The sequence below is a fragment of the Alligator mississippiensis genome, chromosome 3 (genome assembly GCF_030867095.1).
Source record: "Alligator mississippiensis isolate rAllMis1 chromosome 3, rAllMis1, whole genome shotgun sequence".
Taxonomy (NCBI): domain Eukaryota; kingdom Metazoa; phylum Chordata; order Crocodylia; family Alligatoridae; genus Alligator; species Alligator mississippiensis.
In genome coordinates this window covers 121,549,934-121,564,998 of record NC_081826.1, presented here as the reverse complement: position 1 = coordinate 121,564,998, position 15,065 = coordinate 121,549,934, and the positions used below count along the sequence as shown (strand labels likewise).

The window sequence follows — 15,065 nt, the reverse complement described above, 5'->3', positions numbered from 1 at the left end:
AAACTATATAGGAAGTGGAGAAGGGATAGAAAGACCCAGGTGGAAACGGTAGTTTTTCAGTTTCCCTAGTATTAATTAAACATTGTGGTGTACTGCAAAAGCCAAATGGAGAGGATTATCTCTGCACTGAAAGGATTATAGCTCCGTGTTCAAAACCAAAAGAAAAACAAATCCCATGCAGGCTCTGTCCTCTGTGTGTTAGGAACAGAGGCATTCGGAGTAGCTGCCAAATGCTGTGAGAATGAAATGAGAGGATCTGGGCCTTGATTACATGACTCATTTTTCCAGGGCTCACTTGCTAGCTTCCTTCCCTCAGTACCAGCAGCTGCTAAAGAAAGTGAGGGTGAGTCACTTTACTCCTGTGTGAAAGCGACTGGTGAATTGTTGAGACATTGAGACTAGAGATTCTTCTTAAGTGCTTCGTGTACAGTTGTTGACGTACAATGGTTTGAGCCACTCTTGGCAAGTGAACATTCACTAGATCTTCTCAGTGGTCTCTGAAATTGCCTGATGGGAAAGATTTCCTGGGGACACAGCCTTTCTGGAGGGAAGAGAAAAAGAATGTTTGAGAAAATGGCTTGAATGCTTTTGATCTGGGCCAGCTTCAATGTGATGCACTTTACCTGAGCTTCATGAGAAATGGTGCTGTTAGAAAGAGTCATAGGTGATAAGCAGCATTCAGTGATGAAAAAGCTTCATAGAAATGCTTTTAGGTAAATATTTGAGCTAACAGGCAGTGGAAAATGTACTGCTTCCATCTGAGCACCACACTGTACCATGAGGGTTAGATCTTACTAGTTTTATTCAGAGCAAGCATGCAAGCAACCCATCCTCCTCTCAGCCTCTTGTCGGCTCAGATCAAGCATAGTCCTATGCTTGCCTGGCAGGGGAAATACCATGATCACCACGGTGACTTCCTAGTCGCACCTGGGGAAGACCTCTCTGCTGGCATGACATAGTACCCACATAAGTAATGCAGTTAACCTTGGCTTTATGCCCACTTTATGGAAATAGGAGACTCCTCCTTAGCTTGCTCCTGGGGCCTTATGGATAAGGGCAAGTGAAACTCTGGGGCATCTGAACCCCAAGCCTCCTTGGGCCTGCAATCAGGATGCCCACCAAGGGTTTTGGAAACATCTGAAACCCCAGATGAGGGTGGAGGATGTTTGCCAGTAGTGGGGTCACTTATGGTGCTGGACTGAATCTTGGATTTGGAATTTCATTTGGCTAATTTGACTTGGTATATGGAAAATTAAAAAAAAAAGTAACTCATCCTCCTCCTGTTCATTTCTGTGGTTTAGCAAGACACAGACTTACTGTTATTGTGGGATGGGGAACATAACTGCTTCTTTTAATTTTCCTCTCTCTGATGTGCTACCTCCCGTAACATTCCACAGTTTTGAAAATGGCACTGGACTCTTCTGGCTGATGTATTAAGTAAACCTAATTGCAATGTATCCGGGCTTCACAAACTGCCTTTGTGATTGTGGGCCTCTTAGGTGGTCTAGAGGTACAAGCAGTGATCCAACAGAATGACTCACTGAGGTTTTGGAAGAAGAGTTGGCTCCGTAGAAAGATCTCTCTCCTTCCAGGTGACTAGCACAAGGAGGAAGCTCCCGCAACCATTAGAAATATTTCTGCTGTTACCCGGCCCTGATGTGAAATAAGTCTACTTTGTCATGTTTATTCAGAACATAGCCTGAAGGGTGGGCAAGGAGCATTAGCCTGAGGTGCAAATGGAGAAGACATTCTTGTCTGTAGATATTTTTCCTCCCTAATGATTCCCTCAGTGTTCCCTAGAATCAGTCTTCAGCTATTCTTGCCTCTTTTTCCACTGTCTGTGATTGTTTATCCCCTCACTTTTTATTCCTGACCAATGTTATATAACTGTACTCAAATGATTTCATGCTTTTTCTCTTTTTACCCCCCCCCCCCTTTATTTTAGGTTTGAAAACGTCAGCGAGTTTACTTCAGAGCTGGAAGACAGTGATGACCCAGCAGCCTATGTCACCAATTTGACATACTATCATCTGGTTCCATTTGAGACAGATATTTTGGACTGAGGCAGTCCAGACACCCAGTCAGCTAACATGCAGCCAACTTCTGTCCTAGGCTCTGATGTCCCCATTGCACTTCCATGAACAGAGCCTTGTGATTCAAATTACCAGTAGAGGAATGGCTGTGAATATCCTATGAGACTCATGCTCTTCCGCAGTGACTCAAGAAGGTATCTCATAAGGAGCTAACTGCTTCACTGCTAATGATAAACTCCTTTTCTGTGAAAGGAATAGTTCATAGAACTACCTGGATTCAAGAAAATCTTTGTGTCAGTGCCCAGGGCAACCTCAGACAGAACCATTAGACATCTTGCTCTAGTTTGACACCAGGGATCACTGATACCATGCAACTTGTGGTAACATCTATCTTTATTAGCTGCTTTCTATTATAAGGCACCACCAGAAGTTGTTTGCACATGTTCTCAGTGCACCTCTACCCAGTATTTATGAGAAGACAGACCAACTCCCAAACCAGCCAGATTCTAGGGGTGGTCACTTAAACCAGGTCTCATAGGTTGCTATTTGTTCAATTATAGGATAACTGGTGCCTTTAGTATAATGTTACATATACCATTGAGTGCCTACAGGAAATACACACAGTCTGATTACTTTAATCCTTGGGTTTTGTCTTATCACCGGAGAGCTGACTTTTCATTCTGGAAATAATGTAGCAGATGGGTTGGTGGCATTGGAATGGAAAGTACACAGTAATTTGGTACCCTGAATGACTTCAGAGTTTTGGAAAGCTAAGCTATCATCCTACAAATGGTTGATATGCATGCTAGACTTTTGGATATGATTTTTCTCTTGAACCAGGAAATGTGAACAGTGCTTACAGTTGTGTATGCCAGAGAGATCATGACCTTCGGGTATTACTTTTCATAGGATGGGAGGAGACAAATGATATGTTGATATTTGAAGGTCTGTTTGACCTGAGAATTAAAGATAAGCAAAGAAGATAGGAAAAATGAAGACAGGAAAAACAAACCACCTATAAGCTCAAAGAGTTTATATAGCCCACTGACACTCACCTACTAAGTAAGATTCTAATCTTGCTTTAAGCTGGCTTCATACTGGTGCTATCCCATTGAAACCAATGGATTTACACCAGTGTAAGAGTTAGCAGAATCAGACTCTATAGCCCCTTAACTGCCAAGTAGTGCAGTGTGAACTTCTCTTAGGGTTTCATCTTGTTGCATACTCAGAAATCTCAAACTGAGCCAAGAGGACTCCACAACCTGCATGAAGGGGCATTGACCTCTCATCAGACATTTGGGCACATAATTACCAGCATGAATTTAAAGGGATATGAACTGCGAAGAATGCATTTTGAGCTAGTTATCTCTACAGTGACATCAACTTGATCCTGAAGAACTTGGTACAGCCCCTCTCCTTTTGCAGACTCTCTAGGACTAAATGTATAATAACAGTAAAACAGAATTTGCTATTGTAAATAATAAATTATTGAGAATCCTAATTCTTTTACACAATATGTTTTTAAAATATATTTTAAAAAATAAAATGTTACTCACCTGAAGTATGCTATTTGCAATTTAAACTGATGGCCTCCATTTATTTTTTTTGGAAAGGAAACAGGAATCAGGAGACATGTTTTCTGTCTGCCACTGCTATTAACCTGCCGCATGACCTTCAGCAGCTCTCTTGGTCTCTCAGTTTTATGCATTTATAAAATAGAAACAAGGGGTTAAAGTTTCAGATGTCCCTATGTTGCTGCAATGTTAATATCTGAGTTGTTGGAGCACTCTTGTAAATGTTACTCAGTCAGACAGACCTGCTCTTGGTAAGGCACCTTAAGATTTATAGATAAAAAGAGTTGTGCTATTTATAGATAAAAAGAGTTGTGCTAAAGTGCAAATTTGTGACCAAGTTTAAATGTGAGCAATTTTCTTCATCGTGGGAAAGCAGTCAGCTACATACGTGAATGAGGGTAGTTTTTGTGAACTGGTTAAATCTATAATGAAGACCTACCTTACAAACAGAAATGGCACTAGGTTCACTTCAGTCAGTTTTTTAAAACCAGTTTAGTTAACCAGATTCAAAAAAGGGGGTCAAGTCTCTCTTTTTGCTACATGCACATACACCAACCATATTAAAAGGGCACTATGAAGGCATTGTCAAGGTCAAGCACTTGCAAGTTAGGAAATGGCAGAATCATGGTTGCCTGCACAATCTTCTTGTGTGATACATAACAGGTAGTCCTTGTATTTGTTCCTACTAGAATAGCCTCTGTAGCTATGACATCATCACAATGTTAGAAGTAGCTTATGCCAACAGAAGGAGTTTTCTCCCCCGTGCTCCTTGTCCATATGCCTTTGCCAACAAAACCATGTAGCAAAACCTGGCCTTAAATTATATACTATCTTTCCCCCTATAGAAGCCCTGTTGCATTCAATGTAAAGAATGGACCTGTTGTAGGGATTAACCCTGAACCCTAAATTTTCATTCCAGGTGGTATGTGAAAGCGGGATGTAGGGGGCATAGGTTCTTCCTCAAACCAGAACTACACCTTTCCACCCCCTCCAGTCTTTCCCTGTTCTAGTCCTGCCCCTTCCTCTTGCATGGTTGCATCTTTCAGTCCAGATCTCACTTAGCTATTCTGCAGCAGCAGTCCTTTGCTTTCTTATTCCCTGTCTCTTTGCTGAGTCTGCTGGTGGAAGTCTGAATTAGTCTCTTCTGCATCTACTGGCTTTCCTCATCTCACGTTCTGATCAGTTTCCTCCTTTTTCACTGCCCCTGTATAGTCACAGTCTCACCTGAAGCTCTTTGTCGCAATGAGCTCCTCCTGCCCTCGCAGGCCCCACTCTTCAAATCAGACAGCTTCCTCTTCCAGGGTACCTGGAATCAGCAGGGACTATCATTGTGAGAGCAAGGGAGAGTCTGCTCAGGTGAGTAGTTGTTTCACCTCAATTGATGTGTATCCCAGAGGGAGAGGTTATCACAAAGAAAGTCATGCTCATCCCTGAAGTATACTTTGTGCATATAGCTGCTATAATCTAGGATGTCCCCAACCATAAATTACATGGGACTCTTCAATGACTTGATGAAGTTTGGGCTGATTTTCATGGGGAGAACAAAAGGCTCACTTCTGTCAGAAAGACTTATTCTTGCCAAACTGTAGCCCTTGCTAATGTTTTCAGAAATCCATAAGAACTTTTTAAGACAAGCAAAATTGATTACTGTTCTGGCTTCTCAAACAGCAGAATCATTCGGTTGAATTTTAAAAAATTTAATCTGAGGCAGACATTCAGCAGGAAGACATCAACACTTTTCCCCCCACCCTGCACCCCTCAGAAAAAAAAAAACACTGGGCAAAGTGGTAAGCAGATGGAAACAGGTTCTTATAATAGGGAAGGGCTGGCCAAACTTAATAGGCTTTGCCTATAATTAGATGTTGGAGGGTCACTCTGCTCTTCATTACCCATTTATATATAAGACTTTTTTTAAAGCTAATACTTGGGACCTCAAGTGAACAAAATGTACTCATTTAAGTAGTTGTACAGTTGCCCTGACTCATATCATTGAGCATGAATTGTGGGTGGATGCTATCTATATTTGTTCACAACAATATTGCTTGGGTAAAAAAAAAAATGTATAGCTTTTGTTTTTTCTTTCATTAACACCTCCCAGAACTGACAATATCTTAAAGCTGGCCAATAATTCTTAATTGCAATTCTTTTGTTGCAAAGAACTCAGAAAAACCAAAACAGCTCAGAATGTTTTGGACACTATGGATGCTTCTTTGAAATTTCTGGGCTTCTCTTGTGATTCATGTTTGTGCACCTAACCTAACAGCAATAACATTATGTGGCACTTAACAGCACCCTTGAAAGGATCTCAGTGTACCCTGGGATTCTTTGGCATCCTGATTGAGAATCACTGGACTATTGGCAGCCAGCAGTACGTATGGAGGCTCCACTGTTCATTCTACACTTTAGTCAAGTTGTAGCATGTGCTGGCAGAATGGGCACAGTTGCCCACTTCAATTGGCAGAGCCATGTCCATGCCAGCAGTTTTGCTGGCAATGCTGCATAGGTTATAGGGTGTGATGTATTTTTTTTATGTAGCCATGTTAGCAGAACTTGTAGTATAGACTTGACTTTTGAGTCACCTTAATGCTACTCTAACTTATACTGGGAATGAGACTGGCATAAAGGTGGCCCAGGACCAGGGATAGCACAAAAGCCATCTTTGTGCATACACATAAATTCCACTCTATGCATATCTAGTTCTCCTGAAATCCCTGCTGAGGGGCCCACTTACCCTCATCCATTCCCACTTCCTTGGGTCACACTCAGAAAATAAGGCAGTAGAGCTTCCCTAGCTGCTAAGAAATCTGTCTTGGGCATGCCCTCAGGGCAGCCTCACCGCCTCCTTTCCAGGCGTGGCTCAGACAAATGAAGATGTGCTTCCCATTTGAGCTCAGAAAGGCATTGTGGAAAGGGTTGGTGGGCTGCAGCTAAGGGTTTGTGCCAGCTATACTGGAAGAACCAAGGAGTCATCAAAGGAGTGACACCACTATAAATGTAAGGAGAACTTTACTCATGAAATAATAAATACTTAGGACCAAATTTGATCAATCAATGTAGGTTTGATAGGTATGTTTTCTCAGTGCTTGGACAGGGCTAGATTCATTTCTTCCTTTGGAGCTAGTCATTTCCCTTGAAGAACATGCAAAGAAAGAGCAGAGGGATGCCTTGGCTTCAGTAATTTTGACCATTAGTGTCTGAGCCTCTTCATTGTTCTAGACTCTTACCTTTAGGAAATACAAGCACATGATGTGCCAGGCATGTTCCTGAACCTCAGCAAATTACTTATTTTAAGCCTGGGTGGAGTGACGTAGTAGCTGTGATGGCCCAGGACATATGTGAAAGGACTATTTCAAGTTTGTGGCTTTTAAATCTCATGAGGATCCCTGGTTATAAAGTCAAACTGTTTCATTAAGCAGGAGAAAGCCATACCTGAAGAAATAATCCCTATCCATCTGGGCTTACAAAAGCTAATGGGTTTCGACCACCCCATCCTCATTAAAAAACTAGGCGACTGTGGCATTGATGCCTACACGGTCAGATGGATAGCAAATTGGCTGAAGGGTCGTACTCAGAGGGTGGTGGCAGACGGGTCATACTCGACCTAGTGGGAAGTGGGCAGCGGACTCCCCCAGGGCTCGGTCCTGAGGCCCACACTGTTAAATTTCTTTATCAGCGATTTGGACAATGGGGTGAAAAGCAATCTGTTCAAATTTGCTGATGATATCAAAGTTTGGGGTGAGGTGGGCACGCTAGTAGGGAGGGAAAGACTGCAGCAAGACCTGGATAGGTTGCAGGGGTGGGCTAACAAAAACAGGATGCGTTTCAATACTGACAAGTGCAGGGTGCTGCATTTGGGGAGTAGTAACCAGCAGCACACTTGTAAGATGGGAAACTCCCTTCTTGAGAGCACGGAGGCAGAAAGGAATCTTGGAGTCATCATTGACTCCAAGATGAACATGGGCTGACAATGCGAGGTCACGGTCGGCAAGGCTAACCGGACCTTATTGTGCATCCACAAGTGCATCTCGAGTAGGGCCAAGGTGATCCCCCCCTCTACGCGACACTGGTCAGGCCACGGCTGGAGTACTGTGTCCAGTTCTGGGCACCCCACGTCAAGAGGGATGTGGACAACATTGAGAGGGTCCAGAGGAGGGCCACCCACATGATCCGGGGACAGCAGGGCAGGCCCTACAATGAGAGGCTACAGGACCTGAACCTGTTCAGCCTTCAGAAGAGAAGTCTGAGGGGGGACCTGGTGACCATCTATAAACTCACTAGGGGGGACCAGAAGGGTTTGGGGGAGACCTTGTTTCCCCTAGCGCCCCCCAGGATAACAAAGAATAACAGCCACAAGTTGTTGGAGAGTAGGTTTAGATTAGACATCCGTAAGAACTACTTCACAGTCAGAGTGGCTAGGATCTGGAGCCAACTTCCAAGGGAAGTGGTGCTGGCTCCTACCCTGGGGTCTTTAAGAAGAGGCTTGGTGCCTACCTGGCTGGGGTCATTTGAGCCCAGTTTTCCTCCTGCCCAGGCAGGGGGTCAGACTTGAAGATCTACAAGGTCCCTTCTGACCCTATTTCTATGATTCTATGAAGTCTACACAAGATGCTTTACTGCACAGTAGACTAATTACTGTACAGTAAAACCACCAAGTAATCATGCTCATAAGCTACTACACAGTAAATAAGTTCACTGCACAGTTGGCAAGTATCTGTAAATACAGGTACTAAACTGTGTGGTAGATACTGTGCAGTAGGGCTCCTGTAGATGCTGACCAGAAGCATATTTGCTCCCAGTTGGCCATACCAGCAGGGGGCCAGTCCTTGCGCTGCTCAGCTCCTGGCTCCCCCGAGGAACTGGGAACTGACTGGTGTGGGGACAGTGTCCCTCTCTGCCACTTCCTATCTTGGTGCTGCAGGGCTCCTGGCTTCCCACAGGAGTGGGGAATTGAGCTGCACTTGGCAGCTCTTCCTTCCCTGCTCAGCCAAGTGCAGTCAGGACCTGTCCCACAGGTGGGCCAGCTAGCAGTGAGCCCCCAGCTGGGCAGGGTATCCCCATGCAGCCAAGGGCAGCCAGAAGCTGTCCCACCAGAGGGGCAGCTTGCAGCAAGCCCCTGGCTAGGTGGGGAATCTGATCAGGGCTGGGAAAAAGCTGCCAAGGAGGGGACTTTTCCCCATTCCCATGCCCCACTTTGCAGATCAGGCACAGGGCTGGGAGAAAGCTGCCCCAGAGGTGAGACAGCTTCCACCTCCCCGGACACCAGGGCCTGACTGGTGCCCCCTGCCAGCCCAGAGCTCACGGCTGGGGAAGCCTGGACTGCTGTAGGTGGGCATAGCAGGGCTGGAACAGCTCTGCACTGAACTGCTCCCCTCTGGAGCATGTGTAGACGCCCTGCTGAGGAAAGCTTACTCCACAGTATTTAACTGTGCAGTAAGCACTCTGAGCACTAATTGTATGTTTAGATGTGCCCAGGGTCTCCTTTCACCCCCTCCAATTGTTAGTCTTCCAGAAGCTTCTCTGTTTTCCTTCATTCCCACCCCAAAGCAACTGCAATAATGTGGCAATATGATCCTTCCTCAAACATTTTCAGCTTTGGGAAGTTTGTCATGGTTAGATCCAAACTAACAGTGGAGATTCAGTGAGGCAACCCAGATGCAGAGCCTGTATGACTGAGTTTACTACTTCTTGAAATCAGAGTAAGTTTCATCAGTGTAAACTGTGACTGTCCTCATCCACACTAGGCATTGCACTGTTGACTGCTCACTGGTCTGGATTTAGTCCATGGAATAGAGGGAAGCTTCCTTACCCTAATTTTCCATCTCCTCTGCTGGAGCTAGTGGTGAAGTCATAATTCACTTGAGCTATGTCTCCAAGAAGGAAAAATGATATGCTGTTAGCTGATATTGAAATCCTGGTATATAGACATGGCTGTGGTCAGGTAACATGTTGGGCTTGTCTACACAGGAATGTTTTGCTTATTATATAGCTATAATTATATAGGAATATCCCCTCTGTAGAAACCCAGAGCTTGTCAACAGAGGAGGCCACTTAAGAAAGTTAAAGCAGATTACAGAAGGTGTGAATTTATAAAGTGTATTAGTTAGAGCATGTTAAACTTCTGTGTGGATGCTGTCATTGAGAAGGGGGCCTTTGTTCTCTTCAAAAGGGATTAAGCTGAAGTGAACTAAGGCCACTTTTTATTTTTGACTGAGAGTATCCCCAAAGGGGTTTAATGGGCTTTCACTAATACAGTTTAAATTAACACCTTAACTTAATCTATTTTAGCTCACTCTCACATCCCCATGTAGATATGCCCTCTTATCCAAGTATAAACCTCAGTTGTTTCAATCCCTTCCAGTTTGTTCTGGAGTTTGTTCAACTAAGCTGAAAAGGTCTCTCTTGTATCAAAATAAGCTACATCTATGCTAACAATATTTTATCTGTACAGAAAGACTGGGATAGTACACTGGCAATATGCTTCTTGTACAGATCCATCTCTACTGGCAACAGGATGAATTGTACTGCCTTAGTAAAACCTTGCCCCACAAGCTAGACAGAAAAGTATGGTTTGGTTGGTAGTACTACATATCAATCAATGATCACGTGTCTTCATATTGGTGACCAACATAGCCATGTTGGCAGAAGTCTGTAGAAATCAGCCCTTGGAGTATTTGCTATTGGTTTAGCTTTATATTATCTAGATCTGCTGTTGTTTCAGTGGTAGACACCTTGCCTGTTACATAAGAGACCCTGTTACATAAGAGACCCTGTTTCAATTTCCAGATGTGCCTATAACTACAGCCACCGAGGCACTGAACATCTGGATTTCATCTGGCTTTAGGATTCTGTCTACAGGGGGGAGAAAAGATCTGGACAGCTTCCACTCCTCCATACTCCTGCCTAAGTAGGCATGTCAAAGGTCCTGGTGATTTCTCAGATATACATCATAGAATCATAGAAAATTAGGGCTGGAAGGGACCTCAGGAGGTCATCTAGTCCAACCCCCTGCTCAAAGCAGGACCATCCCCAGCTAGATCATTCCAGCCAGGGCTTTGTCAAGCCAGACCTTAAAAAGCCTGCAAGGATGGAGATTACACTACCTCTCTAGGTAACCTGTTCCAGTGCTTCGCCACCCTCTTAGTGAGAAAGTTGTTCCTAATATCCAACCTAAACCTCCATTGTTGCAACTTGATTCAGAAAGATAGAGGAATAGGCAAGGTCTGAAATGACAAAGTAAACCTCACTGGAGTTACTTTGACCTGCTAATATGTGACAAAACTACAACTTGTCTTCTCTTCTTTAGGGGGAAGAAAAAGAGGTATTTTACCTAGCAAACACAAGGCTTTGAAATAGAAGACTTAACACCTATGTCGAAAGTGCTAAATAAAACAATTGAAAGAGAGAAATACTTTCTAACCCTATTACAATGCAGTGAAGCTTCATAATGAGTGGAAATGCAGGACATCTGGGACTTACTTGCTACTTCATACAGATGCAATTCAACTGCAACTGCACTAAGAATGTTTTTTCTGTATTAAGAGAAGCTGGGGTGTGGGAAAAGGAATACAGATTTTGAACTAATGCCAGGTTCTGTACCTTGAGTTAGCCTTCGTATGTAACACGTGGAGTTTGTTTTAAAAGGCTTTGCAACTGTTGCCAGGAAAGCAATTTTTAAATCAATTTGTAAAAACATTCCCTGAAATACTTTGCTTAAGTGCTTAACATGTCATAGTAACAGTTTTTCCCCTTTGATTATTTAAGCCTGTTATTGCTCATCTATTCCTGCATTTCGAGTTCAAGTTCCTGGAGTAAGTAGGAGACAAGCATTTTTCTCCTGCATTTTTGAAAAGCATATGACCTTTCTCCAAAACAGCAAACCAATAAATAGGGCCTGCATATTCCATTCTGCTGGTATCTGCTGCAAAATTTCCTCTTTATTGCATCATTGTACTACAGAATCCATGACTAGAGCACTATTGTTTTAAAGGAAATCCAGGACATGGGTAAGAAAATCTGGGACAGGGTGAGGGTGGGGGTGTGTGCACATGCACGCGCGCGCACGCACACACACATACGCTTCTGCACCCCTCTCTGTCCCCAAGTACATGCACACATGTGCACACCCACAGAAGGCAGCAGCCAGGCTCCCATCCAGCTCATTCACACACAAGGGACCTAAACTCAGCCAGCCTTGACCCTGTGGCTCCCAGGAGCCCCGATGGCTGCATGGGGTGGGGCAGCACAGAGGCCCGCAGCTGGGCTCCATCCCCTGCTCCCAGAGGCTGGACCTGGCTGGGAGCAGCCCCCTATGCTTTGCCCTGGGTTCTACCAGCCCATGCTGCATGGCCACATGGCACCTCCCCCCCACACTGCTGGCAGTGCAGCTTGGACCTTGGGAGTGATTGCAGCAGCAGGACACAAGGCTGCTGGTACTGGATGGCCATCTTGGCTTGCCCCTAAACAGGTGCCCAAGCCCCAGCCCCTCCCCCCGTCCCACCCTGCCCCAGCCAATCCCCACCCCAGGCAAGAGGTGCAGAACTCAGCCCATCCTACCTCCCCAGTCTCCAGCTGCTGCTCAGGAGGAGCCAGGCTGGACATGTGTGGGTAGGGTGGCACCAATCCAGGACTTTTGCTTCATTTTTCAGCAACCAGCATGGATTCTGGGACAGCCTATGAAATCTAGGACTATCCCAGCCAGACTGGGACATATGGTCACCCTACGCATGCCTTACTTAAAAGAAAAAAAAAAACCACATTATTTGTCATTTAATTTTTTTGTAAAAACTATTTACAGTGTGAATTAAATATACCTGGTGTGTTATCTGCCTAGTTCTACAGAAAGCGTGGAACAATAAATCCGGGGTAGTAAACCACTGCTATTCCTATTAGTTGGATATTCATTCTGAAACCTAATGATCAACATGTGCTTTGCAGCACCACCAGTTAGTTAACTTCTAATCATTTTTAACTGAAACATCCAGGGAGTGATTATGTTCAACCTCCCCCTGATAATCTAAAATCATCTCTCATGGAGGTGTCAAAGTACTAACTGTCCTTTGCCAAGCTGCTTTACATTCTGCTTTCCTTTAATTCTACAAGAAAACCATAAATTGTTAGTAAAATACTGTGCATCACACTGCAAGCTGAAAGCTTAGGGGATATTTTAAAATTTGAATTGAAAAGTAAAAACTTGCAGCAGCTTCACAAAAAAAAAAAAGGTAACATGCATCAATGCTGGGTAAACTAAGTATATGGGTACTATATGCAAATTGCTACAGCCATGTTTTAATTTAAAGGTCACTTTTCAAATTTGGTCCTTGCTTCCATGTGCTCAGAGACAGCAGGGTCTGACAGTAAGGAGAGAAGGAAGGGGCTGCCAGGGAAAAATGTTAGGGGGAAGCAAAGAGGAAAGGGGTTACCTGACCCCCCCTCCCCCAGAATTATTTTCCCTGCTGTAGCAGTGGGAAGGGAACAAATTCAAGCCAAATTTCCAATAATTAGATTCTATACCTGGAAGATTATAATAAATGTACATATTTTCCATATATAGAATCTAATTATTGTGAGGCTGTTGTAGCACATCAGGATCCCAGGGATGGCCATGATGCCCCCTGGTGGCTCTGCAACCATGCTCTGCTCTGCCCCTGGGGTTCATTCCCTTCTCACCCACCACACCTTGATGGAATAATAACAAGGTTAATAGGAAGGCTGCCCATGGGCCTTCATGTGGCCCTAACACAACTGGATCCCTACTGGGGTTCCCCAGTACCCCAGTAGTCTCTTCTGGTCATAGGCTGCTCACTGGGCCTCTCTGGCCAACTGTGTCCTGCAGGGGACCCAGAGCCTTAGGGGTTAACTGTGTGGCTCCCATCTTTTCCTACACCATGCCCCAAAACTCATCGGTGTTATTGTAATGATGTTCTCCTGTTGGGGCTTTGGCCTCCATCTCTTTACTCTCAGTAGGCCTTCTAGCCTGGGCCCACTGTATCAGACCTGGCTTTGAGGCACTAGCTCTGGTTTGGCCCTTTCAGGCACCAAGCTCCTGGTCCCTACCTGCTCATGTCCCTCTCAAGCACCAGGCTCCTGTCTAGCCTTGTGGCCTTGCACTCTGCTCACACAAGGTTCAACAGTTGCTTGAGCCTGCCCCGGCAAGGCTCAAGGTGACCATGCGTCCCATGGACACTAATGGGACCTTCACATACTGCCCCTACAGTTCCAACCCAAACCACCGGTATAAACTGCGACAAACAATGAGCCCCTGGGCTATAACATAAATGTAAAGGGGAAGAAGCCACCTGTCTTTTAAGAGGAAAAAACCTTCCCTCACCCCTTGTGCTAGCATTTCTCCTTGTGTGGGCTCCTTGTGAGGTTCCCCAAGCCTCAGTGTTCCTGCAGACAGCAAAGCAGATAGTCATGCAACCCTGAGTAGCTCTCCTGGACTGGAGCTCCTAACTCTGCAACTGGCAGGGCTAGACTAGCTTCCCCACTTTAGCCCCAGGCTTATATCCTCCCAGGACCCTGCCCCCTTCCAGTCAGCCCCCTTCCTGCCTGGGCTGCCTGCAGGTGCCTGTTGATTGGCCTTATTACCCTGTAGCTATGGCAACCTGCAGTTGTTGCTCCCTGCCTGACTATACAGAGCTCCCTGGCTGGGCTGTTTCTGTCTTAAAGGAACAGAGAGCCCCATGATATCTGTTACAGTCATCTTCTAATGAGGGTTATCTTCTATTCAAGTAAATATGGTAATAAGAAAGGCTATGAAAGTGTGTCAGAAGAGGAAGACTAAGGAAAGCATAGGTCCCCTACTGAATGCAGAAGGTAATTTAGTAAGAAATGATGTGGTGAAGGTTGAAGTATTTAATGTCTGTTCCACTTCAGCCTTCAGGAATATTGTAATAAGAGTTATAATTTAAAGATGTTCCCTAATTTAAAAGAGCTGTGAATTGGGAGATGGTCTCTCAGGTAGTAGCGGTTAGAGAGACTAAAGGAGGCAGAGGTTTGCCTGCTGCTCCACAATAAAACGTGTTGTTAAACTCTTCTCACTCATTGTATGCCTGTATTTGGAGAATCTGATGATAACTCCAAATATGGTTGACCACCAGATGACAAGTGCAGTTGGCAACAGGGATAGAGGAGAGATAAGCAACTTAGAGTAGTAGAAGAACAGGTTAGGGATTTCTTAGAGAAGCTGGATGTTTTCACGCCAGCAGGGCTAGACAGGTGCACATTAGAGTACTGAAGAAATCAATTGAAGTAATTTCAGAGCCATTGGCTATCATCTTTGAGAATTCCTGGAGGCTGGGTAAACTCCTGAATGACTGGGAAAGGACAAGTATAGTCCCCCTCTTTACAAAAGAGGAGTTGAGGAATTTCAGATTTCCCTTGCGCTATGCAGGTTCTCTACGTGTGAATTTGCTCTTATGTGGTGACCCTTTTTATACCAAAAATTTGTTATATGTGA

General features: G+C 44.6%; 1 protein-coding gene across 3 annotated transcripts in view; it reads left to right on the top strand.

Annotated features, from left to right (window-relative positions):
• The window catches only part of PXDC1 (PX domain containing 1), a 153,201-nt gene extending 141,686 nt beyond the window's left edge, over positions 1-11,515 (top strand). For 2 of the 3 annotated variants that reach the window (XM_059724347.1, XM_006271874.4), the window contains exon 5: positions 1,946-3,615. In XM_059724347.1, coding sequence (XP_059580330.1) covers positions 1,946-2,063 — 118 coding nt within the window. In that variant the 3' untranslated portion in view covers positions 2,064-3,615. Of the gene's footprint in view, positions 1-1,945; positions 3,616-10,910 lie in introns of those variants that run through there. The other variant, XM_019490567.2, reaches the window with a different exon arrangement.
• Positions 11,516-15,065: the final 3,550 nt, after the last annotated feature.